The sequence below is a fragment of the Patagioenas fasciata genome, chromosome 20 (genome assembly GCF_037038585.1).
Source record: "Patagioenas fasciata isolate bPatFas1 chromosome 20, bPatFas1.hap1, whole genome shotgun sequence".
NCBI classification, from domain to species: domain Eukaryota; kingdom Metazoa; phylum Chordata; class Aves; order Columbiformes; family Columbidae; genus Patagioenas; species Patagioenas fasciata.
Genome location: NC_092539.1, coordinates 1014630 through 1042516, shown reverse-complemented (window position 1 = coordinate 1042516; position 27887 = coordinate 1014630). Strand labels below are relative to the sequence as shown.

General features: G+C 51.7%; 1 protein-coding gene across 8 annotated transcripts in view; it reads left to right on the top strand.

The window, feature by feature from the left end:
- The window catches only part of LOC136110288 (dual specificity testis-specific protein kinase 1-like), a 45920-nt gene that overhangs the window by 12179 nt on the left and 5854 nt on the right, over window positions 1–27887 (top strand). For 3 of the 8 annotated variants that reach the window (XM_071817452.1, XM_071817451.1, XM_071817450.1), the window contains 9 exons: window positions 1366–1496; window positions 17571–17770; window positions 21823–21944; window positions 22081–22147; window positions 23640–23789; window positions 25460–25600; window positions 25698–25871; window positions 26442–26525; window positions 27578–27664. In XM_071817452.1, coding sequence (XP_071673553.1) covers window positions 17582–17770; window positions 21823–21944; window positions 22081–22147; window positions 23640–23789; window positions 25460–25600; window positions 25698–25871; window positions 26442–26525; window positions 27578–27664 — 1014 coding nt within the window. In that variant the 5' untranslated portion in view covers window positions 1366–1496; window positions 17571–17581. The remainder of the gene's footprint in view (window positions 1–1365; window positions 1497–17570; window positions 17771–21822; window positions 21945–22080; window positions 22148–23639; window positions 23790–25459; window positions 25601–25697; window positions 25872–26441; window positions 26526–27577; window positions 27665–27887) is intronic. The other 5 variants (XM_065853500.2, XM_071817453.1, XM_065853503.2 and 2 more) reach the window with 5 other exon arrangements.

Here is a 27887-nt window from a genome sequence, read left to right as displayed (position 1 = left end):
GAAATGGTGATTTTTTTTGTGCCACCTCCTGGCCTGTTGCTGTATGGAGAAGCTGCTGCTTGTGCTGCCTTGTGAGCACAGAAGTAGGTTTTCTTCTGCTGAGGAACTGAAACCTGGTGGTTTCCTGCAGTGAGAGTTTAAAACATCAGAGCCTTTAAAGAAAAAACACCAGGGTCATTCCTGCTGTTCAAATTGGGTCTTGCACAATCTTCTCCCCAAAGGGCAGATTTTGCAATGAGAAGTTTATGTAAAGCAGCAGGCCATGGGGTTTTGACTTGGAGCACAGTTTCTGAGGCAACTTTCAACTTTGAGCATTGATGGCAAATGCTTTGGCTCCTACCCCATCTGATCTTCAACATGAGTGCTTAAGGCTCTTGCCATCGAACATGAAGTGTCGTGTTGCTGCTGTTTAGCACGTGGTTGTTCAGTCTCAGCAGATCTGATCCTGCTCCCCGTGCAGCAGACGGAGCCGCCGAGCTGTGCAGCTTCTGGCCGAGGTGTGTTCTGGGGTGACAGAGCTGGTGAGGAGCTGGAGCACAAGTGTGATGGGAGCAGCTGAGGGAGCTGGGGGGTTCAGCTGGAGAACAGGAGCTGAGGGGAGACCTTCTGATCTCTGAACTGCCTGAAAGGAGCTTGGAGCATGGAGGGGGTTGGGCTCTGCTCCCAAGTAGCAAGTGATAGGACAAGAGAAAACGGCCTCATGTTGTGCCAGGGGAGGTTTAGATTGGATATTAGGAAAAAATTCTTCCCCAAAGGGCTGTGGGGCATTGAACAGGCTGCCCAGGGCAGTGCTGGAGTCACCATCCCTGGAGGGGTTTAAAAGGAGTTTAGACAAGGTTCCCAGGGACATGGGTTAGTGCTAGAGTTGGGTTATGGTTGGACTCGATGATCCCAAGGGTCTCTTCCAACCAAAATGATTCTATGATTCTAAAAATTTGTGTAGCTTCAAAAGCTTTACTGGTCAGATTCACAGAGCAAAACACGCACGGAGAGCTATTCAGTACAAATCGCTGTGTCCCCTCCGTGCTGAGCTGCAAGTGGAAGCCTGGAAGGCAAATGGGCAGAGCTGGGTCTGTGAGCTCAGGGGAAGGGAGGCCCTTCTTAGCCCTCACAGCTCAGACTTGACACTCCGCCCTGACACTGGCTCATCATGTGGCCTTGGGCAAGTCACTTAACTTGCTTTTCCTACGTTTTAGCTTTAGTTTTCCCATCTGTTAGCAACAGCCTTGCTTTGTGATTGTGGACTGGTATGAAGGAACCCCTGTACAGGGCTGGGATTGCCTTAGGGCTCAGTCTGCTGTGCTACATTGGTAAGAAAATGTTCATCTTGGGCGCAAATTTATTTCTCTTTCCTTGGCCCTTTAGGAGCTGCTGAGCGATACCTCGTTCCCTGGAGAGAGACTGGGCTGCGTTCAGCGTCCCTGGCATCGGCTGCCTGTGATGTGTGCGGAGCTCTGTGAAACAGCTTGCTTGTCTTGAGAAACTTCTTATAACAGGTTCTCGTGCAAATACTGCTTGTTTATATACCATTACATGGAGAAACTGATTTAATGGGTGTCAGTGACTGATTGATTTCCCTAGCAGGGGTAACCTGACTTTCTGAGGTGTGCAGGAGAACTGGGCATCTTCTCAGCCAGCTGAAGTTCAACTTCCCACAAGTCATATCATAGAATAGAATGTCCTGAGCTGGAAGGACCCACATGGATCATCGGTTCCAATTGCTGTCCCTGCACAGGACACCCCACAGGTCACCCCGTGTGTCTGAGGACGCTGTCCAGTCTCTTGTTGAACACTGTCAGGTTGGGCCGTGACACCTCCCTGGGAGCCTGTTCAGTGTCCAGCACCTCTGGGGGAAGAACCTTTTCCTCATGTCCCACTGACCCCCCCTGTCTCATCTTCTGCCGTTCCCTGGGCTCTGTCACTGTCACAGAGAAGAGCTCAGCCCTGCCCCTCCTGCTCCTGCTGAGGAACCTGCAGCCCATGGGCTCTGCCCTCAGTCTGCTCTGCTCCAGCTGAGCAAACCCAGGGACTGCAGCCGCTGCTCATCCGGCTTCCCCTCCAACCCTTCCCCAACTCGCTGTCCCTCCTCTGGACACCCTCCAGCAGCTTTATCTCCTTTTCTCCTGTGTCCCCAGCCCTGCACACAGTGAATGCTGCAGGTGAGGCCGAGCAGAGCAGAGCGGGACGATCCCCTCCTGCCCGGCTGGCCGTGCTGTGCTGGGTGCACCGGGACATGGGGCCTTCTTGGCTGTGAGGACCCACTGTTGGCTCGTGTTCAAATAGGGTCTTTAATAAGCCAGTGGTGGCTGAGATGCAGCAGGAGCTGGTAAGAGGAGAGCAGGGTGTTACAGGAGAGCAGGCCTGGGTGCTTGAGGCAAACTCAGCTTGGCATACTGCCCTAAGGCAGACAGACAAACCCTGCCCTGACATGGCAGGATTCGAGTTCACCCTCCTTCACTCCCTGGGAAGGATTCCTGTCCTGCAGGACGTGTCCCGGGGGCTCCTGGAGCCGAGACCATCTCTCCCGTGTCCTTGCAGCCTGGCTGCTGGGACCAGCGCAAGAGCCAAGCGCAGGGCGGTTGTGGTGCCCAGATTGCTGTGGAGATGCTGAACTCCTGGGAAAGCACTCGCCTGCCCTGCTGAGCTGGGTCCAGTTACCTCCCTCTCAAAGCAGGGGCTTTTAAATTATTTCTGACTTACCGATCTCACACAGCCTCTGGCAGGTGGATCGCTGTGGTTTCAGTCCCTGAGCAGAGGTGAGATGGAGGGGCCCGGTGCCCATGGGGTGCTCCCTCACTGGCCTCCTGTCCTCAGCAGCTGTTTCTTGAAGTGTTTTTTTTCTGGACACGCATTAATCTGTTGCAGGAAAAAAACCCAACAAACCTGAATTAATGTATCTATTTTTACAATTCAAAAATCTCTGCCACAGCCGAGACCTAGAGCCTCAGTCACGTTTCTCACAACACAGGGCCTTGCAGCCGGTGTGTTCTCCTTGTGTGCCCGTTGGTGCAGCCAGAGGAACAGAGGTGTTAGGTTGGTGCAGAAGTAACTGCAGTTTTGGACCGTGGATTTTAAATCATTATAACCAGGCTCAAACACATCTTTATTAACCAAAACAGGAACCATTACAATCAGCATATTTTTACCAACGAGAAATAAGTTTGCTTATTCTGTAGCATAAAAATCCATGCTTCAGGATTCGCCAAACTCTTGGAAAGCATTTTCTGCATCCTTCTCATTGTGGAAGCATTTTCCCTGCAAAAAGTTCTCAAGGTGCTTGAAGAAATGGTGGTCGGTTGGCAAGAGGTCTGGTGAATATGGAGGGTGAGGCAGAACGTTGTAGCCCAGTTTGTTCAGCTTTTGAAGCGCTGGTTGTGCGATGTGCGGTCGGGCGTTGTCGTGGGGAAGAATTTGGCCCTTTCTGTTGACCGATGCTGGCTGCAGGCATTGCAGTTTTTGGTGCATCTCATCGGTTTGCTGAGCATATTCCTCAGGTGTGAAGGTTTCGCTGGGATTCAGAAAGCTGTAGTGGGTCAGACTGGCAGCAGAACACCGAACAGTGACCGTGACCTTTTCTTTTGTGCAGGTTTGGCTTTGGGAAGTGCTTTGGAGGTTCTTCTTGGCCCAGCCACTGAGTTAGTCATTGCCAGTTGTTGTATGAATTCCACTTTTCATTGCACGTCACAATCTGATTGAGAAATGGTTCATTGTTGCGTAGAATAAGAGAAGGCAACACTTCAAAATGGTGCTCATGAGGCAGCCACATATTGAGCTTTTTCACTTTTCCAATTTGCTTCAAGTGCCGAATGACCATAAAATGGTCGACATTGAGTTCTTCAGTAACTTCTCACGCAGTCGTCAGAGGATCATCTGAGATGATCACTCTCGGTTGGTCATCGTCACCTTCTGATGGCCACCACTATGCTCCTCGTCTCCAGGGCTCCCGGCCCCTTCGTGCAGCCTCTTGCGCCACCACTGCAGTGCAGCAGTTCCTGGGCCAAATGCGTTGTTATGTTGCGAGTTGTCTCTGCTGCTTGACAACCCATTTTGAACTCGAATAAGAAAATCACTCAAATTTGCTTTTTGTCTAACATAATTTCTATAGTCTGAAATAAATATAAAATCAACAGCTAGTAATAAGTCAGTAGCAAAAAAACATAAAGTGAGAAAAGTGCATTAATGTGATGTATATCATAACCCCATTTATTTAAGCAGGTATTCCGATATCAAATGGCAAATTTCAACAATGCAAAACCCACGATTACTTTTGCACCAGCCTAACAGCCTTGGCTGTCACACCAGCTCCTGGGAAGGTTTGGGTGGCAGAGACTGAGAAGCGAGCTGGTGAATCAGCTCCTGACTTCGTGTAGAGGGAGAGGGAGCGCGTGGTTCCCGTGCTGCACAGTGCAGTGACGGCAGCCCTGAAAATGTGTTTATCCAGTGTAGAGAAAGCTTCAAAGCAACAGCAGACTCTACCAAACCCATTGAAATAATTTTGCTCTTGTTTTTTGCAGGAAGAGGGCTAAGAAGCAGAAAAGTGGTTTTCTGCTCCTTATCTGTGACAGGTTGAGAAAATTTACTCCAAATTGTTTGTCTTTCATTAATTTGTTTTAAACTGCCTGGAATGATCAGTTTTTCAGCTGCTGAAGACCAGAGCTCCAGCGCTGGGGACGGAGCAGCTGGAGTCAATAGGGCTGCTGTGATTAATTTTTCACTGCTGGGAAAAATAATATCTGAGGTGCTCTAACTGGGTTTCAGCTCTATCTGCCGCATATTTACTACGATCCTGCTTTGGCTGGAGAGTGGAAAATGGGCAAGGGGAAGCATCTGCTGGGGGGCTTCTCAAGCTTCCAAGGGGCAGGATTTCTTTCAGGGTGACCCATCTGAACCAGCAAGGTCCCACACCAGGTTCACCAGCCCGTCTGTGTCCCCTGCTGGGTTCAGGTCTGCTGCCCACATGCCTCTTGCTTGGGGACCCACCACCGCCTGGTCCTCGTCACGCTGCCCAGCACAGGGCGGCTCGGTCCGAGGTGCCACCTCTGCAGGGACTGCGGCTGTGGGGGGCTTGGGCTCTTCTGCTTGTGCAGACTGGGAAATGAGGCGCAGAGGGGTTGTGGGGGCGCTGTGTTGGGCTGTGATTTGTCTGGATAGTGCCCCAGACACTTCTGTGGATGACAGAGGTAGAGAAACACATCCAGAGGGCAATCTGGGGCATGCGAAGTCCTGGTTCTGAGTGATCATCTTTTCACTTCCAAGGCAGCCAGACTGAAAGGGTTGGGGAATATGGATATTTTGGCATGGCTCAGCCCAGGGGAAGCTTCCTTTCATGGTGGATCAAGAGTTAATTAAGTCACATTGGAGCTGTCCCCCCAGGGAGGCACATGCATCCTTCCCTGGAGACAGGATTAGGAAGCATGAGTCCAATTCACAGCTGATTATGCAGGGTTGGGATTCAGCTGGGGGTGCCTGCTGTGTGTCTGCTCAGGGCAGCTTTTCTCTGTCCTCTCAGCAGCTCTTTGGCTGATCTTTATCCTTGAACCATGACCTGCAAAAGTGCAGAGGGGAAAAGTGGTCTCTTTAGGAAGGGAATAGGATGAACAATTTCTGCTTAACACAAGGGTGGTGCTTTGGTTTTGCCTTAAGTGTCGCATGCCTGGAAAATGAAGCAGAGTCCAAGCATCGCTGAACAGGAAAGGGCGTCAGGGCAAGAGTGGGAAGCCGTGATGGTGAGGGAAGGGGCGCACAGAGGCTGTTCAATGCACCTCTGTTGTGACCAGATCCAGTGGGCTGTTCATTGGCGTGAGCCTGAGTTAGAGCATTGTGTTGCATCTGGATTTCCCTGCACGCTGGTGTTTTGTGCTGGCGTCTCTGTGCCAAGCTGTGCTCCCTCAGCCGAGGGATTGTCCCCTGCCAGAATGGGGGTGGCCCTTACATTAAAGACTGGATTTTCTTCGTTTTAATTCTCAAGCTGTTTCCCTCAGGTGTCTCTCAGCTGCTGTCAGCAGAAGGGCAAACTAAGGCTCAGATCCTCGAGGGTATTTGGGGCCCAGGGTCACCTCTCACCAGGTTTAATTCTCTGAAAGTGGGGGGCCTGGTCCAAGTGGGTCCCTAGTCATCTTAACTGTCACTGGAGAAAGAGCAGCACTTTCCAAGGAAGACTGATCCCACCTCCTGGGGTATCGTTCTGTTGTGTCCTCGGTACCGGGTGCAGGGTGCATCCTGCCTTGCCCAGGTCCTTTTGGGTGCTGGGGCAGGTGGGCAGGCGCTGTCCCTGAGTGGGAGCACAGCCCAGCCCGCAGCTCCATTCCTCTGCCCTGGAGACACGGCTGCGCTCCCACCATCGGGAGCCCCTTGGGAGCGTCCCCAGAGCCCTGCGGGGCAGAGCAGCTTCCCCCCTCTCCAGTTAGCGTAATGATCAGATCTCGAATGCCCAGCACACATGCATCCCTCACTCTTCTGTTGAGAGCTTTAAGCTTCCTGGCAGCCCCAGTACCCAGGATCCCAAATGGACCACATCTTATTTCAGGTGCCCTGTTTCAGGACAGCTGCCGCAGTTGTTTCTTATGTGCCAGTTTCAACTGAACCCTCTGCTCTGTCGGTACACCTGCCAAAGAACGGCTTGGAGCAGTTTGAAGAGCTTATTCTGGTTCCCGTTTGCGCTGTATTTAAATGTCGCACAGTGCCTTGTGCTGATGCTCGGTGCCATGGCATGAGAGCGGCGCCCATGATGACAGTGGTGCTCTTTGGGCAGCTCTGGACTTAGAATGAGAAACTTTGCTCACCTGAGAGTGGTGAATGGGACATGCAGGTGATGAATGGGTGCTTTTCATGCTTGATGAGCCAGGGGTTTATTTGCTCTCCCTTAAACTGATGAAGTACCTGAGATGTCTGAAAAAAGTATCACCTTTTCCTGCATTGCTGCATGCCCGAGGTGGTGGGAAGTGTTGATTTGTAAGTGGATGTGGGGCCAAAACGCCATTTGGAGTCAGAGCAGGGGCACAGCAGATGCTCTTTCCCTGGCTGGCTGCAGATGGTGCAAAAGCCCCTGGCTGATTCACAGAGACACGGATGCTCTGTGCTGTGTCCATGGCTTTCCACCTCCCGTCTTGGCTGCAGGACGCTGCAGAGTGTGGCTTTCCTGTGGAAACAGGCCAGCAACAGGTTGCACAGGGCTGTCCCTTCCTTCCTCCCCAGCTTGATGCAAATACGGCTTTGCATGAATATCAGCAAAGGGCCAACTGTCAGGCGCCAGGGAGCGCGCAGTTCCCTGGCTCAGGGTGCTTTGCATTGAACAGGAGGAGGGTGGGTTAGAAGGGGGTGGTCAGTAGGTCAGAGAGGTTCTCCTGCCCCTCTGCTCTGCCCTGGGGAGACCACACCTGGAATATTGTGTCCAGTTGTGGCCCCTCAGCTCCAGAAGGACAGGGAACAGCTGGAGAGAGTCCAGCGCAGCCACCAAGATGCTGAAGGGAGTGGAGCATCTCCCGTGTGAGGAAAGGCTGAGGGAGCTGGGGCTCTGGAGCTGGAGGAAACTGAGGGGCGACTCATTCATGGGGATCAATATGGAGGGGGCAGTGTCAGGAGGATGGAGCCAGGCTCTTCTCGGTGACAACCAGTGACAGGACAAGGGGTAATGGGTACAAACTGGAACACAGGAGGTTCCACTTGAATTTGAGAAGCAACTTCTTCCTGGTGAGGGTATCAGAGCCTGGCCCAGGCTGCCCAGGGAGGTTGTGGAGTCTCCTTCTGTGCAGACATTCAAACCCGCCTGGACACCTTCCTGTGGAACCTCAGCTGGGTGTTCCTGCTCCATGGGGGATTGCACTGGATGAGCTTTCCAGGGCCCTTCAACCCCTGACACTCTGTGACTGTGTGAGATGAAGCTCTGGACAGACCCAGCAGCCGGGCTGTGCCGGCTCTGCACTGATCCAGCCTCCAAGGGGCTGTGCTGGAGGCTGCGCTGCCCAGCCTGGAGCACCTCGGAACGTGCCCGTCCTCAACCGCAGAGCTGCGGCCTCTGCTCCGGGCTGACGCTGCAACAGACGAGTGCTCGCCCAGCACCAGTCCAGGCTGCAAAGGGAAGGGAAGGTCCATCCTGCCTGTGAGACAGCACTGGAGGTGCTGAGGTGCAGCAGGGACTCATCCAGCTGAGAACAAGCCCTGCAAAAATGTTTTTCAGCTGAACTGATGCCTAATGAGAGCATTCAGTGTATCAAAGCGGGCAGGAGATGGCAGACAGCACAGCTTCTGTGTGGCAGGGGAAGGGGGCCAAGCAAGTGCTGTTAGCCGAGGTGGTACCGTCCCTTCATCCCCAGCCCAGGGATGGAGTCCTTGTGCTCAGGGGCTCCCAGGCCAGATTTCCCACTGGGATAAATGGTGGGAAGTGTTGTGGGAGCACTTGCCCCATTTTATCAGCTCTGTGCAGGTTAAGAGCTGGTCCCTGTCCTGAAGGGCTGAGGAAAGCCAAGAAGAGGAAGAAGGAGGAAAAGTGATGCCGAGGAGATGCTGGCTGGGGCTGCAGCCCAGGGGTCCTGAGTCAGCTCCTTACTCACTTCTGCAGGATTTTTCTGTGCCGTTACATGAATAATCTCATGGAGCAGCATGGTCGGTCACAGTGGTGACGCTGGTGTCTGCCCACTTACGGATTTCAGAGACCTTAAAATGTTTGTCAGGTTAGTGTTTCCCTAGGAACAGCCTCAAAAGAACAGAGCTTCATGGTCCCTGTCCCCAACAGCAACAGCCCCACAGACCCATTGGTCTCCTCCTTCCTCCTTCCTCCTTCTGTGGATACAGCGTTTAACAGGAGCTGGGTCCCCATTAGCTGTCTTCTTCACCCAACTCATCCCCATGTCTTTAAGGGATGGAGATATGGCTGGAGCATGGGTCTCAGGTCTGCTGGGTCCTCTCCAAAATGGTGCTGGGACAGTTCGGTGACATTGAGCCATTTCCTGATGGTTTTCTGTGTGTAAAATAAAGTTTCTCCCCAGCTGGTTCCCAAAGTGCAAAGTGCAGTTAATGCCCTCTAAGCATTCCCAAATGAAGTGCTTTCAGGGGATTTGGTGCTGTTTATATTCAGTGGTTTTTTGTGGGTGTTTAATGCATTGGATATAAGAGCTGGCAGGAACCAAGTGCTGTCTGGTGGCTTGAAAAGAGGGAGACCAGGTTTAGGAGGAGAGCTGCTTACCCGGTGTAGTGATGGCTTGTGTGTGAAGCTCAGCAGAGGAGCTTTGGCATCGCTCAGAAACAGCTGGCAAAGACCATGTGCAGTTCCAGCAGCTTATTGAGCATCTAAAGCATTGTTAATGTCAGGTGGTTAATGCTGCGGTGAGCTGCCGGTGCACTCCCAGCATGTGGCCATCTCCAGCCTGGCGTGCTAGGGACAGGAGGTGGCAAACGCTTCAGGAGGCCGAGCAAGACATGCAGGAGAGAATTCAAGGGGCAGGAAACCATGTTCTCCCTGATGAGGAGCAGTGCTGGTTGTTGCACGTGGGATTTTCTTTGCTGAGATATCAGAATGTCTTGCAATACCAGCAAAGTGCTGTTACTGCCTTTTGGCGTTTGAGGAGGGATGGACACAGAGGCTCGTTCCCCTTGGGGTGATCACCGGCAGTCACAGACAGCCCAAGCCTTTCTTCCAGCTTAGGACTCTGCCCATCTGCACTGAGAACAATCCTTGAACTACAAATCATCTCTTGGCTTCTGGAAAAAACACAGAGTGGTTGAGGTTTATCTTTGAGGTGTTGGTTGGAAACCCCAAAGACAAAGGGCTCAGTTTTCACCTGCTGTGGAGCACATTCGGGTTTGCAAAGAGCCCAGCCCTTCATGGGCTGTTTGACAGCGCGGCCCCCACCGCCCTCCTCGGTCCTTCCACAGCCTCCAGCCCTCGTTTCTGGGCTGTAACGAGAACAAGTGACAGCAATTGCTATCAGGTGATGCCTCAGTGCTTCAGCAGTAAGGTCACGGTATCTTTTATCATCCTAATGTGTTCTTGATGGAGAGGGTGGGCTGGGGGTGTTCTCACCAGCTCACACGCTTGACAGTTCCCACACACTGAGCTTCCTTTGAAACACCCACGTGCTCTGTTCTGCTCTTTCATTTGTGCAGCGTCAATTAAATATCAGTGGAAAATGAAGTTTATATATGCTGGTGAAATAAGTGCCTTATGACATCAATTAGGGGTCCTGTATCACGAGTTTCCAGAATTAAAATAAAAATCACAGAAAATGCATGAAGAGCGTAGCAAAGGGAGCAGAGAGAGACAGTGAATGTGTGGGACTGGGCTTGTGACTGCTGAGTTGTTACGACCATTTTTTTCTACTCTTTTCTGCTCCTTTCCATCTTAAAGGAAGCTGTGTGCCCAGTCGATCACCAGCCGCTGTGCCAGGCGAGCCAGCTCGAGTTCTCTGCTCACCGCCCTGGGGTCGCGGTCTAACCCGCACTGGCAGTGCAGCCACCACAACCCCAACAGGGGAGAGAAGCGAAAGGGAAGGGAGAAACTTGGATTGAGATAAACACAGTTTGATAAAATAACAGAATACTAATACACTGCTAGTAAATATATATATATAAAATAGAAATAAAAGATACTCAAGGCAATTCCTCACAAACTCTGTCCACAACTGAGCAGCCAGTCCCAGCAAGCTGCACCCGGTCCAAACAGCCGATCCCAGAGAGAGAAAAGAGGAAAAAGGCAAAAAACCAGAGGCCTCTGCAAAACGGCAAAAGGCAGAACTGAACGTCCCGACCAAAAACTCCCCTGGCTGCACCAAAAGGAGCGAAGAGAAGAGAGAAAGCGAAAGACCAAACCGGAAGCTCCCAACTCTCCTTAAATAATTAGCCTGACGCCAATGGGCTGGAACGCGGTCACTGCTGAGTCCGCTGTCAGTCCAGCTCTGTCCGTCCATCCCCTTCCTCGCTGCCTCACACCTGTGGGCACAGCTCAGAGTGTCCTTGGCTCTCAGACCAGAGCAATTAAACACATTAACTCTGTGCTGGGCTGGTATCTCTTGTTCTCAAACTAAGTCCAAAGAGTGACTGTGCTGGCTATGGAAAAGAAAGGTTTCTAACTGCACAAAGAAAATTAACCCATTTTCAGTCAAACCGGCACACTTGGAGGCATCTTCACTTGTGCTGTCCTGTTCCCTTCTTTCAGGACACACACCCATCAGTGCTGTGGCACTTTCTGAGCTCGGGAAGAGTCACTGGGCAGGACCCGCACAGACCTGCACACGTGGTTGGGTTCAACGCGTGCAAAACAGTACAGAAGAGCCAAGTTCTTCTTGGGAGACTTGGGCGCCTGACTGTCCTTAACTCTGCTAGAGGCCAAACTGTGTCTAACCTGCCTAAATGTCTTTATGCATCCTGGTTGATGGGTCTTTACCAGTTTTGTGGAAGCCATTTCAAGTGGGACTGGCTGTGTCTTCATTCCCCTGGAGACTTGTGTGGGGAGGGGTCAAAGTTGCTGGAGGAGCCAGTCCCTCTCCACTTCAAAAATCTTCATTGCTAAAGCTAGAATTACAGACAATCTCTCCTTGAAAACCTTGGGGAAATACTGATTTCTGGGGCCAGAAGATCTGAAGAGCTTGTCTCCCCCTTGCAGATGGCATCAGCCCTAGATCTTCACCTGGAAACTTCATGCTTTTTGGTTAGGTTGTTTTCTGAATAACACGCATCTTGTTGTCCTCATCAGATTTTCCAATGCTTAGATCCTTTCTCAGCATAACGTGCGGAATCTTTTAACTATTTCAGATTTTGAAAGGGATTTATTGTTATAACAAAGAACTGTGCTGTGCAGAGAACCTGCTGTCCTCTTCGATCATCTGAGTTCCTGTTTGCTGGATCTTATAATTCACTTGTCCCTAGTACTTGGCATTTTCCCCTCAACAAAAGGATATTTTAGCCATCATTTCTCTCCTGACTCCTTTGTGTTGAAATCTCCTGGGGAAGCAGATTTCCCAGATTTTAGATCTCTCCTACAGTTTCTTTCTTACCTGGCAAGGAACAGGTTTGAAATCAGAGCAGCTAAGTCACAACTGGGACTGCAGTCCAAGATGTGATCTTGGCCGTGTGAGCACGGTGCTGTCCCGGGAGGGCAGGATTCCAACCGCTCCGTGCCTCGCAGGTGCCCATGTTGACAGCAGCGTAGCAGGCGCTTGCATGTGCAAAGTAAAAATCATTTATCCTGCCAGTAGCTTGTCCTGAGCTTTTAAAGTTTTACTTTCTGGGCTGTTTGTATTTTGTTTTATGAAAAATGCATTCATGCTCAAATGAAATGCAAGTATCCCTTTATCCCTGCTGTGTAATTTACTTTAATTTGTCTTCCTGTGGCGAGAGGAATTTTCCTTCCTGATTCTGTTGGGTTTTTTTGTTTGGTTTGGTTTTGTTTATTTTTCAAGAGGTACTATCTCTTTGGCTGTAGAGATCAGATATATTTGGATTAGCTTGAGGGAAACAGCCAAGCTTAGACTATCTTGATGTTCTTGTGTGTGAGGATGTCTACAGAAAGCTGATTGCTCACTTGCGTGGCAGTTGCACCCAGGACAGCCAGCTGGGCCCCGCGGACGCTGGTTGATGCTGGGAGCTGCGGGGCTGTCCGGCGCCCTTGCAGCTGTGAAGGTCACTGTGTACACACAAAACCGTCCCTTCCAGTGTGCAGCGCGAGCTGTGGTCTCTCTTCAGCCTCCTTCCCAAGCTGGGAGTATTCGGGAAAGATTTTTTTCCTTTCTTTTTTTCTTTGTGGGTCAAGAACTCAAAAATATTGATGATATATTTTTAGGGATCAATGACATAGTACTGGTCAGCAGAACTATTTTGGTTTTGCTTGACCTGCTACATTTTCCTCATGCTACAGGAAGGTTTGCTGGTGTCAGTTATAAAAAGCCAGAATGGAAGAAAGTCCATTTCTGTTGGCAGAGATAAATGGTGATTAACTCTACGGAGGTGTTTTGTTCATCTGGCTTAAACAGATGATCTCATGTAATGTCACTGTTGTTATCTGGATTTGCTCTGTGTTCTCACCTGGGAGCTGCTCAGCCCTGGGCCGGGTGAGCCCAGAGCCGCAGGGCAGGACGGGGGGGCTGCAGGGACCCCCGTGCCCCCCGCGCCTGTGCTGCAAGAGAAAACACTCAACTCGTGGTTTAAACCATTTGGGGAATGAAGTGATTTACTGATTTATTGGTGTAACCAACTGGCCATCAGTGAAGCGTCAGGATCAGCAACACGACAGTTAAACCCCAGTGCTAGGTGCTTACAACATGTTCATAAGCACCCACAGATTTGTAAACATCCTTCTGTACCTGATCCCCCAAGGCCAAATCCTGCGCACGTGCACACACACAGTGCACAGCGCTTCTCCATCAGAACAGGGGGTTACCCCATTCACACACCCCAGTGCTGGTTCCCTGCTGTCCTGGTGAAGATGTTCTGTCTCAGAGTGGTCCCACTCACAGGCGGCTTTTGCTGCCGTGTTACTGAGCACCAGATGAGCTTTCACATCCTGCTGCGCTGCCTGGTGCAGGGGGGTCCCTGAGGCCGGTCCAGCAGAGGAGGCTGGGGAGAAGCTCCCGGCTTTCCTGATGAGGGGAAGCCCTGGGAGCGGTGGCGGGGCGGCACATGGGCTGTCTGACGGGTGAGGGCAGGAAAATTGCTGTTTAGAAGAGGGATTTGAAGCCTGGGGTTTGCATCCTTGCAGCAGAGCCTGGGCCTGGGTACATGTCGGGCCATATCTGGCTGTGCATGGGTCTGGCAGAGCTGCTCTGGAGGGTGTGCGGGTGCCTCTGTTGTCTGCAGACAGGGAAAGCCCAGAGGAAGACAGTGCCTCAAGTCTGCTTTTCAAAATGGCTACTGACTTCATGTTTTTAATCTGTCAAGGAGTGGGTTCCCTGCAATGAAAGGTCACAGCATCCAAACACTTCTTGGCTGCCTGTGAGCTGCTTCCTCGGTGCTTCTTGCCGCCCTGGGGGAGCCGGGAGGTGCGTGTTGGCCTCTCTGTACAGAGGGAACTCCTTGCTCACTGCAGGTGCAGCTGAAAGCTTGGGGACATGGGCAGTTTCCCCAGAGGATGGTGGAAGCCGGTGTCCCATGGTCCCCTCTCTGCCTCCCATCTCCCTGCCTTGAAGGGGATGAGCCTCCTCCCGTGCTGGAGCCTGGTCACCCACCCATCAGCTGGATTCAAGCTGGGATCACCGCAGGTACAGGCAGCTGCCCCAGCTCTTTGCCTGGTCAGACAGAAGCGCTGCTCTGGGTGCTCCAAACCTTGCTGGTGGCTGAGGATGCGCCTGCCCGGCTGCCCGGGGCCGTGGGCTGTGCCCCAGCCCGCCCTTCCCGCTCCCCTCCTTCTCCCACCCTCCTTCCCTGGCTCCTAGGAAACCTTTAAATAACTCTTGGCATTTTGAAAGGCCATTTTCTCCTCCAGCCTACATGTCATCACTAATCTGAGGACAAACAGCCACATTTATAAGCAGAAAATAAAGACTCAACTCCCACTCAGCGGCATAACATGAGGGGCCGTTCCCAGCATGCTGGGGGTGCTGCAGGGATTCTTTACTGGACAAAGCAGCAATTGATGAACTAGGTCATGGCAGGAGATGGTACATGGGAAAAGCACTGAACAGAGAGGCCTCTGAAAAGGAAACCGTTCCCTGCTGAAGGGGCAGGCCCAGGCAGCCTGCCCTGCCCGAGCTGACCCGTCACACCCGTGCCCAGGTCACTGTGCAGGCAGGAGGGGCTCCGGGTGGCTGGGCCTCAGGGCACCTGCAGACCTGCTGCTCTGCCAGGGAAAGGCTTCCCTTTCTCCTTCCTTTGTTACTGAAGGGTGCTGAAGTGGAGGGAGCGGCTTTCAGAGCCTGCTGGGTAGACACGTCTGGTGGCGAGAGCAGCGGTTGCTCTGCCAGTGAGCAACTGGCACTCTGGGGTTTTGCCACCCACACAGCAGGAGGGGGCACCCCTGTGTCCCGGGGCTGGGGGGCAGGAGCTGATAAACCCTGGGAGTGCATCCTCAAAGATGGGTCCAATGCGCAAGGTGACCCTTTGCCACTTCTCCGTGTTTCATTGGGGTCTTGGCGTCAGCAGGATCTGTAAGATCCTGTCAGCATCCCCTTATGTCCTGGCCGGTTGTGCAGGATGTGGAGGAGCTCCTCTGTGTCTCGCTGACTGTGAAGCACCACTTGCTTGGCCTGGAGCTGCTGCACCTCCTGTGTCTGCCCTCCTGCTCCTCGGCCGTTCATGCTGAGCATGGCCTTGGGCAGTAACAGCCCTTTGCTGCCCCTGCCCTGCTGCACTGGTGCCCCAAGCCCTGCCAGAGCTGGGCGTTCTGTACACCAGAGAGACCCTTGCAGAATCTGGATGAATTGTCCCTGTGGGAAGGTGATACCTCCAGTGACACAGCCAGAGCAGGGTGGCTTTAGCAGCAGAGTGTCATTGGTGTGGGTGCTGTCCCCTGCTTCTGTATGAGCTCCTTTGTCCCTTGTGCCGGTCTGCAGCACCTGGTGCAGGCTCAATGGGAGGGTGCCCAGCACGGCTGCGTTTCGGATGGTGCTGTCAGGAGCAGTGACTGTCCCCGGGCAAAAACCTCCAGGCAAGTCCCTGCAGCTGTGTCCCGTCATGGGATGTTCCTTGGTTGTGCGTCCTTGGCTTAGAGCAGGGGTGAAGCTGTGTCTCTGTAACCTCTTTCATCTGAGTGATCACGGCCACAGGCTCCCATGTTCATGAGGCTTTGGTCCTGCAGGTGTCTGCGGTGCAGTCAGCCCTGATTCCTGCACCCTGTGTGGTACTGTCCTCTGGTGCCAGCTTTGCGGTCTGCCTGCTTTCACAAGTCCATGCTGTTGTTCCCCTGCGTTGTAGCTCCCTGAGTTTCAGTCTGGAGCTCGCCTGCTGTTGGTGTCAGGGATCCTGCCTGCTCAGCACCGTCTGCCTGTCCCATGTCCCGGCCCTCAGCTCCTCCTGTCCCGCTCAGCCCTGCATCACATCTGTCTGCCCACGTTTGGTTGCTCTCTCTTTGGATCTTGGCTGGGCTGCAGGTGACGAGGTGGCCAGTGCAAATGTTTTGTATGTGTCTCAGTGCAGATTTTGCCTCACCCTGTAGAAGAAAAGCAGCCATGAAATAATCTATGAGATCAGGGGATGCTGGTGCAGCTCCTTGGTTGGTGAAAGACCCAAGACAGAAACGCAGGGAGGGCAGAGCTTACCTTTGCTCATCTTTGTTATTTCATCTGGTTGCAATCAGAAAAGCAGCTCACCAGCCCCCGGGAGTCTGAGCACATGTTGTGAGTGGAAGGTGCTCAGACAGCCGTGTTGTGTACCAACAGCTGTGTGCAGTTATCCCGAAACAGGTGCCTTATTCACCTCACTCGGTGTCGGAGGCCCATTTTCCACTGGATTTGCTTTCCCTGCATTTTTAGAAATATTAATAACTGGAGGCAAGTGATGCTATAAAAGGTGGAAGAGAGGGAGGGGGCTGGAGAGGGAAGTATGAGAATCAGAGCAGTGGAAAAAGAAGACAATTTAGTGGAGATACATGGAGCTTGGAGTCAAATTTGGGATACACAGACAGGAGGAGGGTTGCTGGGGCATTTCCTTGTTCTGTGATTCTTTAGGGTTTGTAATGAACTGTAGGCATCTGCCAAGAGAGGACCCTTTTAAGGTTGAGTGTTTCTTACTCGCACACTCCAGCCGTGACCCTCTGTCTGCAATAGGAGCTGAGCCCTGTCTGGAGCTCTGGGGTCGTGGATGTGGCATCAGGATGTGGCGTGTGACCTATGCTAAGAGCCCAATTAAGACAGTGGCTTTTAACCCAATATAAGCTGGCTAAGCAAGACAGAGTCCCCTTGACTTTTCGTGGGCTGCACTATGATGTGTTGAAGGTAATACATCCTATCTATTGTAAACCTTTAGAACATGTGAGTGACTATGTGCTAATTTGACATTTTAGGTCCTATTCTAAAGAAGTCCAAATACAATCTGCATGAGGCAGGCCTAGGCCTGGGGTGACTTATCCAGGAGACAGCACCCATGGGCACTTCCAGTGCAACGTGTGCTGCAGGGTGCATCACCTTAGACTCATAGAATCATTTCAGTTGGAAGAGACCCTCAGGATCATCGAGTCCAACCATAACGTAACCCTAGCACTAACCCATGTCCTTAAAAACGTCGTCTGAACACCTTTTAAACCCCTCCAGGAATGGTGACTCCACCACTGCCCTGGGCAGCCTGTTCCAGTGCCTGACAGACCTTTCTGGGAAGAATTTTTTCCTAATACCCAATCTAAACCTTCCCCGGCATAACTTGAGGCCATTTCCTCTTGTCCTGTCACTTGTTACATGGGAGCAGACACCAACAGCCTCCATGCTCCAAGCTCCTTTCAGGCAGTTCAGAGAGCGATAAGGTCTCCCCTCAACTCCTGTTCTCCAGGGTAAACAGCCCCAGTTCCCTCAACCACTCCTCATAAGACCCATCTTGTCGCGTTGTCTCCTCTCCCTCTGTTCCTGAGGCTTTGTCCAGTCCTGGTCTCTAGTGCAGGTACTTGTTCAATGTCCAAATGCTGCTGTTGGCTCACTATGAGGTTCACTGTGTTTTAGCTGCTGTCCCCATGATGTGCGAGGCAGGGCTGATCGCACCGGAGCCCTCCGGCCCCACGCAGTACTACGGCGAGTCGTCCGACACCTACTGCCAGGTGGACCGCTGGCAGCGGCTGCGCACGGCTGTCAGGAAGCTAGAGTTCTGGGAAAACTTCAACGCCGAGCTGATAGGCAGCGGCTTCTTCTCCAAAGTATACAAGGTAACCCGACACGCAGGCAGCCGGTGACCCGTGTGACAGCAGCTCAGGGTGTTTAGATGGTGCCTCACCTGAGGAGCTTGTGCCTGAGCTTATTTCCTCATCTTCACACCTCCCGGCTTACCCTGGCGGGTGGGATGGGGTGAGGGAGGGAAAGGACACTCCCCTCTGTGCACCTAGCACAGTGCCTTTGATGTACGTGTCCCCTTCCATAGTGAAAAAGGAGATGAGAGGACTCAGTCAATGTTCGTTGATACTGTCATCTGGCCATACAACAGGCTTGTCAGGGAGCTAAGCTGTGTGTTGGATGAGATTAGGGGATATCTATGCTCTGTGCAGGTTTTGTTGTCAAAACTGTAGCAAAATATATAGAGAAAAAGAATGTAAATTTAAGCTGTGTGTGTCTCCCCGAATACCTGCCACCCACGCCCCGTGGGGACACCGGCGCTGTCACCCCTCCCTGGCTCTTGCCTGCGTTGCGGTGATGCTGGAGAAGAGCAGGGGACCTGGGGCAGCGTCCTGCCAGGACAGGCTGCTGCTCCGTGCACTTCTGCCTCTGCTGCCTTAATGCCAGGGGACCCGTGGCTCCCTCTGAGCCAGTGCCTCATGCAGATGGTGTGTCACCAGAGCAAACCTGCTTTTCTCTCTGCTGTGAGGCACTTGTTGCACCAAGCTCCACTGGTGTGGGAGTTTGTTTAACCCTCTCTGAGCAAGCACAGGATCCAGGATGCTGTTCTTTGCTCCCCCTCCAATGCTGCTCCTGGAACATGCAACTGCAGAAAACATGCAAGTTGGACAGATAAACGCATATTGCTTTCTCAACAGTCTGTCTCCTCCTCTCCTGCATCTGGGCTTGGTGCTGTGATAAAGCAGTGAAGGGTGAACTTCAGGTCCAGGGACGGTGCACTAAAGCTGTTCAGGGGGAATCTCCAGCCAAAGGTCTATGGCATCTCTTTGTAGACTGGAGCAATATATGACAAATACCTCTCCCCACCTCAGCCTTCCTTCTAGTAAGTGCTTTCTATGCATATGCAGCACGTTGTTGTCATTGCCTTATTTTTCCTTTATCTAGCAGCTTTTCATAGTAACAGTTGCTGTTTCCTCCATATGTGGCATTTTCTTCTTGCCCTGGCACTGAATGAAATTCCAGCAGTTGGCTGCAGACACAGATCTTGCATGAAAATGAAGTAATGTCTTGAAGTAGAAGCAGAAAAAGAGATGCAAACAAAATGAATGGAACGCTGTGGATCAATTAGTAAGAAGACAGCAGAGGAGGACTTGGGGCAAGGACAGTCCTCTGTGGGGACTTGACATTTGTCTGAGAAATTGAACGTGACTGTAATCAAGTTCTTGGATGACTTGTGGTCCTCCTGGGTCAACCAGTGCCCTGTGGACTGGTACTGAACAGTACCACTCCTGCTGTGAAGCGTCACTGGTGATGGTCCTTCGAAGCTCTTTGCCAACAGACGCTGTCTTCCAACGCACTCCCACAGCAAGGACAGACTCCCTGAAGTGCTGGCTGCCTGCTTTTGCCATCCTTTGTCCTTCTGTTAAGCCAATTCTCAGGAGTTGTTATATGTGGGTAGGCTGAAGAAGGAGGTTTTGCGTGGTTCTACTTGGTGACTCAGACTCGAAAGGTCTGGGCACAGCCTCCTGCTCTGTGGGTTGTGTATTGCATGCCCTGGCACAAGGTATTTTCCCTCTTTTTCTGCCTTAGGTTTTTTGATGTGCAATAAGGAACTATTCAAGTTTCTCCTGGGGAAAGCATGAAGCTGCTTTCATGGGCAACTGTCTCATACGTAGGGTCCTGAGGTGCTCAATAGCAGGAGAGAAATGCAATGTGACTTCATTTTCTCTGAGCCTGGTCTAAGGCACTGCCCAAAGGAGCCTCCGAACTCTTTCTCTGTTGGCCCTCAAAGTTCCGCACACACCTTAGGAAGCACAGTCCCACTCTGTGTCTTTCTGCAGTTTCCAGTGCCGAATTTTCACATTTCTCCACTTAAGGCTGACACAAGCTCTTTGCCCTTCATCACTCATTATCATGAAATGAGAATGCCTTGGAGGTCCCTCTGCACTTCCCTGGTTCTCACACTGATCCAGGACAAAACCGGGCACTTTATGTGATTTAGAGCAGACCAAGGGCTGCTCCATGTTGGCCAGAGCAAAGTCTGAGGGCCTGTGTTCTTGGAAGAGGCTTCTGAGCCCATTAACCTTTGCCCATCTCTCCCGCTACTGTTTCTTGGGTATGGGTCATTGCTTTTCAGTCATTTCTTTGCCAGACCAGGCTGGACTTTGCATTCCCTTGTGGACAAGAACTCGTCAGCTCTCACCGACTCCACCGGCCCAGGCGGTGTCTGTGAGCTCTGTTGGTGTTCGCTGGGACGTGCAGCCTCACCGGGAAGCTCAGTGTAGCTCAGTGGCTCCACCAGAGTTGGTACAGATGTCTCACTGAAACACAGGATTAGCTCTTCTGAAAGTTTTTCAGATCTTGTGGTTTTCAGATGCTCCCTGTACTCTGTCCTGGGCACAAGGGCACTCTCAATCTTTGGGTGATGATGACTGATAGCATCTCTTATATTTACATCTGTGCAATTACAGATAATAATCAGTTACATCTGATTAGTGACCCACAGTCGGTAGTTATGAAGTCCCATCAGGTGAGGGTGTCGGAGCCCTGGCTTCCTTCCAACCCGCTCGAGTAGAGAGGCAGAGTTATTCCAGCGGCAACATCAACTATCAGGTTGCGTTCCTTCCGAAAGGAAGTTCATGTTACTCCCAAGACAGGTTGTTCTGTGACTCTGATCATAACGAACCTTCCTCTCCTTCCAGCCCAGCTGGGTCTTACATGCAGCTCTTAGTTCTCCTCACCAGGGCTAGTAACCTTCTCCGTAAACTGACCACCGCAGAGAGCAACGGGTGACTTTGGGACTCAGAGTGCTGCTCTTAAGCCAGCTCATGCTGTGTCTAAACTATTTTTGCCTTAAAAAAAACCAAACTAAACTCAACAAACCTCAAAATGAGATAAAATTGAACATGTCTGGATTCTCTGCTAGCCTTGGGAGACCTGTCAGGACATCAGTGTAGGCCATGCCTTACACGAGTCTCCTTAAAACAGACGTTAATTGAGGGTGGAGATGGTAAAGTACCACAATGCTCTGTGATGTGTTCTGGAAACTGCTATTTGATTGTCAGCCCAGGTGACGTGAGCTGCAGCGCAGGGACCCGGGATGGTCCTGTCAGCGCTGAGAGCCCGGGGACCTCGCATGTCCTTGCGGCCGGCACGAGCCCTGCGTTCCATACTGCCCAGCCCGTACTGCCCAGCCCCGGGGCCTCCACAGGGGCCGGCAAATTTCCTCCTAAAAACGCTTGCTCAATCTGTTCAGTGTTGTAAAGTGGGGAAAATAATTTTGTTTTCTGTTCTTCAGCTTCCGGTGCCCCTGCCCCAGGGAAGCCCCAGGAGCGACATGTCCACAGCAGAGGTTCAGTTTAGCACAGAGCTGGGTAGCAGACACAGGACCTCCATCCTGGGATGTGAGGGAGAGATAAACTGGCTCTGTACTTTCTTTGTTGTATCTGTCTGGCAGAGCCTGGATGGAGGGGAACTGGCCATGGGCAGGGCTGCGGAAGGAATTGGGGATGAGTGCGGCCAACAGCCTTGCAGAATCATCAGACCCAGATAGGAAGGAGGGATGGAGATGTTGGGAAGGCTGTGGTTGGGAAAGGACGTTGAATGCAACACATCGGAGGACAGAAGGTCAGGTCTGTGATGACCCAGCGTGGTCTGAGAAACTGCACCAGCCCAAGAAACACACACATTTTGGCAGAGAGTGTTGTGATGTGTTGGAACAGGAGGGACTTAGCTGTGCCCAGCCACCCAGGGAGGCATCACTGGAGTGGAGCTTGTGCAGAAGGGACAGCACTTTGCACTTGTGCAAATGACTGTGCAAAGCCCTGGGCAGCAGGAAAATCAGATGTGACGGAGAAGGGATGCTGCTGTCCAGAGGGGCTGGCAGACCTCTGGAAGCTGAGATGTCCTGCTCCAACCTTGGCTCCAGGTGACCCAGGCTGCTTCTTGTAAAGTGATGGTGGTGAAGATCTACAAGAACGACGTGGACCAAGAGGTGATTGTGCGTGAGATCAGCCTGCTGCAGAAGCTGTCCCACCCCAACATCGTCAGGTGGGCACACCCTTCAGCCCTGCGCAGGGGGCCCTGGCTGGCAGGGCTGGGGCTGGTGTCTCTAGGGCAGTTCTTCAGTGAGGAACTGGGCTCAACATTGATGGCTGCTTTCTTTTTTTTAATGTGTTCTGCTTAGGTACCTTGGGATATGTGTGAAAGATGACAAGCTGTACCCCATTCTGGAGGTAAAGGTTTTCTTGCTTGTAAGTGTGCTGTAGGCAGGGAGATAGATCATCTGCAGGCAGATGATAACCTGTAATGCATATCTGCACCTCTCTGACTCGTGCACCACTGAATGGCTCTCGTCTAGCAAGATTGCCTTGGAGGGGCTTCTGGTCCTTTCTGCCCTACAGCTGGTCACAGCTGAAGTGGGGCATAGTTACTGCAGGGCCATGAGATTCAGGCAGGAAAGCCAAAAAGTGCCTCAGGTTGGCTTGGTACCACCAAAACGCCAGAATGCGCCAGCTGGCGGGGAGAAGAGGAGCCAGGTATGGAGGGCAGGAGTAGAAAGTTGTCGTGGTTTAGCCTGAGCTGGCAATAAAACCACCATAGCTGCTCACTGACCCCCTTCCCAGCCCCCAACAGGGGAGAGAATTGAAAGGGAAGGGAGAAAATTGGATTGAGATAAACACGGTTTAATAAAAAAACAAAATACTAATACACTGCTGGTAAATATATATATATATATATATATATATACAGATATATATATAAAAAAGAGAAATAAAAGATACTCAGGGCAGCTCAGGGCAGTTCCTCATGAACACACTGAGCAGCCAGTGCCAGAAAATGGCACCTGGTCCCACAGCCGATCCTGGAGAGAGAAAAGGGAGGAAAAAGGCAGAAAGGCTCAGAGGCCTCTACAAAATGGCAAAAGAACAAACTAAACGTCCCACACCAAGCACTCCCCTGGCTGCGCCCCAGAGAGAGAGTGAGCAGAGCAGACGAGCAAGAGAAAAGGGGATGAGAAACCAGAAGGCCCCACTCTTAAATCTGGAGCCTGACGCCAATGGGCTGGAACGCGGTCACTGCTGAGTCCGCTGTCAGTCCAGCTCTGTCCGTCCATCCCCTTCCTCGCTGCCTCACACCTGTGGGCACAGCTCAGAGTGTCCGTGGCTCTCAGACCAGAGCAATTAAACACATTAACTCTGTGCTGGGCTGGTATCTCTTGTTCTCAAACTAAGTCCAAAGAATGACCGTGCTGGCTATGGAAAAGAAAGGTTTCTAACTGCACAAAGAAAATTAACCCATTTTCAGTCAAACCAGCACAAAAGTAAAGTAGATGGAGAGTGGGAGGACCTCCATGGTGATTCTGGGATGGTGATGTGGTCTAATGGAAAAGCCTGGGCTGATAGCGGCGAGGTGTCACCTTGCTCCTGCGCTGCCGGTGACAGAACACATCCACTGAGCCGCTGCCAGGCTTTCTGCCTCTAGTTCAGTGCCTCTGAGTGAGGAACATCGCTGGCTTACACCGCTGTCCCTCAGCGGGGCAAAGCCCAGAGGCCAGCAGTGATGAGCTGCGCCAGGAGGGGTGTTTTACCGTACCGCACACAGGTGCCCCGTGGGAGGTGTAATTCCCAACCTCCATCCCAGCAGAGGGGCTCCGGGGTTGGCGAGGGAGGTTCAGTACCCGGGAAGCTGCAGGGGACCCTGTGCCCAGCTGCACAGCCACCTGCTTTATGTCTCTCTTCACAGTATGTGAATGGGGGTTGCCTGGAGGAGCTCCTGGCCTGCAAAGACATTGCTTTGATGTGGAAGGAAAAAGTGGACTTAGCGTCAGACATCACCAGAGGAATGATCTACCTGCACTCCAAGAATATCTACCACCGAGATCTCAACTCCAAGGTAGGCAGCTGAAAAGGGGATGGCACCCCAGACCTTAAACCATGACGCTGCTGAAGGCAACTGTGCTATGGGACCGTACAAGGACCCCTTACGGCTGTAACCAGGAGACCTCAGGCCTCGCACTGATCCTCTTCTCCATGTTAATCCCTGTGCAGTCAAGGAAACTTGCCAAGCAGGAAACCCAGACAGAGAGAAAAGTTTATTGCTCCAAGGGCTGTTGTTGTCAGAAAAGAAACCACATGGAAATGCGTGCAGTATTGCACATGGTTTTCTTTGCCTATCATTGCAGGAGAAGCTCTGCCACATTTAGAGGCTTCCTTTCCTGCTCACAGCAAGAAGGACGTTGTTGCTACCAGGAGCTGATCATGGGCTCTGGAGCAACTGCTGTGTGAGATGGTCCCTGTCTGTTTGCAGAGCCCCAGCAGAGCTCGGTAGATGAGTGTCTCCTAACTCAAGGGCAGAGAAGTTGTTCCTCCTTGATCCAGAGGGTCCAGGTCACCTATTTTAGGATGGTCACCTCCATGGGTTTCACACCCTGCCAGTGTGCCAGCTGTGACGACTGGCACCTGGAGGCCCAAAGGCACATCATGTTCCGGGCATACTGGCCCTCTGGCTGGAAGGCTGCGTTCCTCGGCCTGGGCTCTTGCTGCTTGATGGGGCAGGAACGGCAGCTGGGGCTTTGCACTCTCAGGTTTGTCCATGGGGACAGGCTTTGACGTGGCTCTTCCTCTGCCACTGGTGTGGCAGTAGGAACATGGGGAGACTGTGCTTTGTTGATCTCTCTTGGGCAAAACTATCCAAACCTCAGCTAGAGATGCAGCATGTCCATGATATCACAGGGAACGGGAGCTGAGGGATTTGCCACCAGCCTGGACCTTATGTGTATCAGGGGACACCGGAGGCTGGCTTGGTGATTTGTGAAATTGGAGCCTGCAAGTCCTTGCAGTTGATGCAGGATAGGTCATGGTGTATCTCTTATCAGCCATTTTTGTTGGTGCTTTGTGAGCTTTTTAAGAGAAGCTTGAAATATTGATGAAGGTTGACAGTGGGGAAGCCAGTCAAGCATTACGGTCTTGAGAGACATCAGCACCAGAATGAAACTCACCTTTGTAATCTCAAACTGTTTACTTGGCTCAGTTACTAACCATGAAATTGCAAACACCAGGCAAGGACAAGGCAAGAAACTGGTTCACTCTGCGCGCAGGTTTCTTGGCCACTATGCTCGTAAGCCAGGTGAGATGTAATTTCCTATTTGTTGGTGACTGATGAGCTCAGGAGCTTTCCAGATCTGCTTGTGGAAAGTGCTGAAGGTCCCTGCCGCTCCCTTCTGTGTCACTGTGGTGGTTCGGTCCTGAGGGAGGTTCATCCTTCTCCGGGGAAACCCAGGAAGCTTGCAGTGACGATGGCTGAAGATAGAGAAGGATGTATGTGCTCACTTGAAGTGAAGGGAAAGCCCTGGGAACAGATGCTAAGGATGAAATCCTGGGGAACTGAACAGGCTGAAATTGCTGGAGTTTTCAGAAACCTTAAGATAATTTCATGGGAATTTCTCCAGAAAACCATGTTAGAGGTGTGTGGCCACGGGCAGTGAGAAGGGCTGCGGCTGTGATCCTGCTGCCTTTGGCTGACAGGTGAACAAAGTCGACAGGCACCTTTCGAGTCTCTTTCAGATAAAAGGATGTGGATCATCATGTTCATTGAGCAGCATCTTCAAAGGACTTTTCCTGGCTTCAGATGTGATTGGTCCATCCCTAATGAGCCCTGCACACTCCATGTGCTGCCAGGATGCAGGGGAGAGCTGTAACAGCAAGGTGGGGCTGAGGGCTGGGGAGATGCTGCTCAGTGAAGTGTCCAGGCCCTTTCCTCCTCACCGGGCATCTCATGCCGTGCCCCGTGGGCTCCTTTCAGAACTGCCTCATTCGCCTGACTCCGCGGAGCCGCGAGGCGCTGGTGACGGACTTCGGGCTGGCCAGGGAGGTGACGGAGCTGCCTGTGAAGGATGTGGAGAGGAAGCTGTCTCTGGTGGGCTCTGCTTTCTGGATGGCTCCTGAGATGCTTCGGGGAGAGCCCTATGACCGGAAGGTATGGCACTGCTGCTCAGCTCCTTGCTCAGCCTCAGAGCTCTGAGTGAGCGAGATATCTCCTCTGCTTGCTGGTGACATGTCCCAACAGCAGAAGAGGTCTTCTCTCCTTCCCCAGGGAACATTGCCCTGCTAGCCAGACCTTTGCTTAATAGTGTTCCACTCAGAAGTTCCTTCTGTGGCCTTGTTAAGTTAAACTTTCAGAGAAATGGATTGCTGCCGTGGGCAAACACAGTGAAGTCTCTCTGTGGAAGAAGTTTGATGAGTTACAGCCCAGTGAGGCTGTGGCAGGTGGTACCAGAGCTGTGGTAGCAGCACCAGACACGCTGAACAAGAGCACAGGGCCAGACTTCCTGAAGGTGGGACTGGAGTCCAAGTGCGGCTGCGGTGTTTCTCAGGGGGTTCAGAGCCCAGAAGGAGTTTAGGAGTTTGCTGCCTCCATCTCCAATGGTCTTTTTTGGTGGGCTTTTGCATAACTAATGGAAAGACCTTGTCACTGGTACTCCCCTTTCTCATGCTTTACTTCTGTGCGTGCCCTGTCCCCGCTCCCGCTCTCCCACCCCTTCTGCAGGTGGATGTGTTTTCCTTTGGCATTGTCCTCTGTGAAACCCTGGGCAGGATCCCAGCTGACCCTGAAGTGCTTCCCAGGACTAAGGTAACAGTTCCTGCAGCCAAATCTAAAGGTGTTTTCTCCATGGTACCAGATTGTGGCTTCTCTCTGGACCAGACAGGTCTGTACACACGTGTATGTGTTCCCACTCAGGTTTCTCGCGGTTTTTCCATGGGAAAATCCAATCTCTAGCTTTTCAGTACACAAGAGTTCAGTGCATCTATAGTTTCTACCCTATTTGAGAGGAAGTGCTTCTGTTTAAAGATCTCAGTTCCAAATATTTCATTTCACTTTGACATTTCAGCTTCTCCATTGAAGTGCCAGGTTAAACACAATTTTCATCACAAACATTTATTTTCAAATATGTTGCAGTTAGTACACAGTTCATGTGGAAGCAGTGGTCTTCCCTGAAAACATGGCCTTTTTTGTTTTGGTAGTTGCAACATTTCCCTTCCACAAAGTGGGAAGGGAAAGTTTGTCCTGAACAGAGATGAAAAATCCATCAGGAAAACAGCAAATTGCTGCTTTCCAAGGAGCAATGCAAAGAACCTGCAGTGACCAGAGATTGTTCCATGTTCCTGTGAGACTGAACAGGAGCTAACTCTCCATGCGTGTTCACAAGATGAAGGAGGATTACATATCAGAGGCTTTGAAGTCTGAAGGGATGAAGCTGTAGTTATGGAAACTGCTGGCTGGACCCCTGTGACCCTCAGTTGCTGCTGCAACACCAGATTATCTGCGTTCCTGTCCTCAGCACCTGGTGATGGTTCCTCCACTGGTCTCTGCCTTTGAGTCTCTTATTGCCTTAGTCTGAGCTTTTTCAGGAGGACGCGTGGTGCCCCACGGGGAGAGCACAGAGCAGGCAGACGGTGCTGCAGTCCCACAGCTCTGCTGATGGTTCACCGTCTGTGCAGTCCTACCAGAGCTCATCTTGCCCCAGTAATTTTGCATAGCTGTCAGTAAAATACCTGTTATGGAGATCCTAAAAGCTTTAAACACTGAGCATTTTGTGCATTAACATCTTGAAGAGGATGAAGAGGTTTTAAAGGAATTTATAGCTGAAGTCTTTCCTGCATATTTTTTCTCATTCCTCACAGGATTATGGCTTGGATGTTGCTGCCTTCCAAGGGATGATCAGTGAATGCCCCAAGCGGCTGGTGGACCTCGCTGCCAGCTGCTGTCGGGTGAGATTCTTGCTAATGTTTTTCTTTGTTTGTTTGTTGTTTTGTGTATGTGTGTGTCTGTTTGTTTTGTTGGATTTGCATCACACTTGTGTGACAGAGACCAAAATTTTTGTGAACCCTGGAGAGCTGCTCTTGGTGCAAGCACATAGACATGCTGGCTGCAAATGAGTGGCTCTGCCACTTCAGCTGTGAAGTGATGAGATCTTCCATCCACCAAACTGTT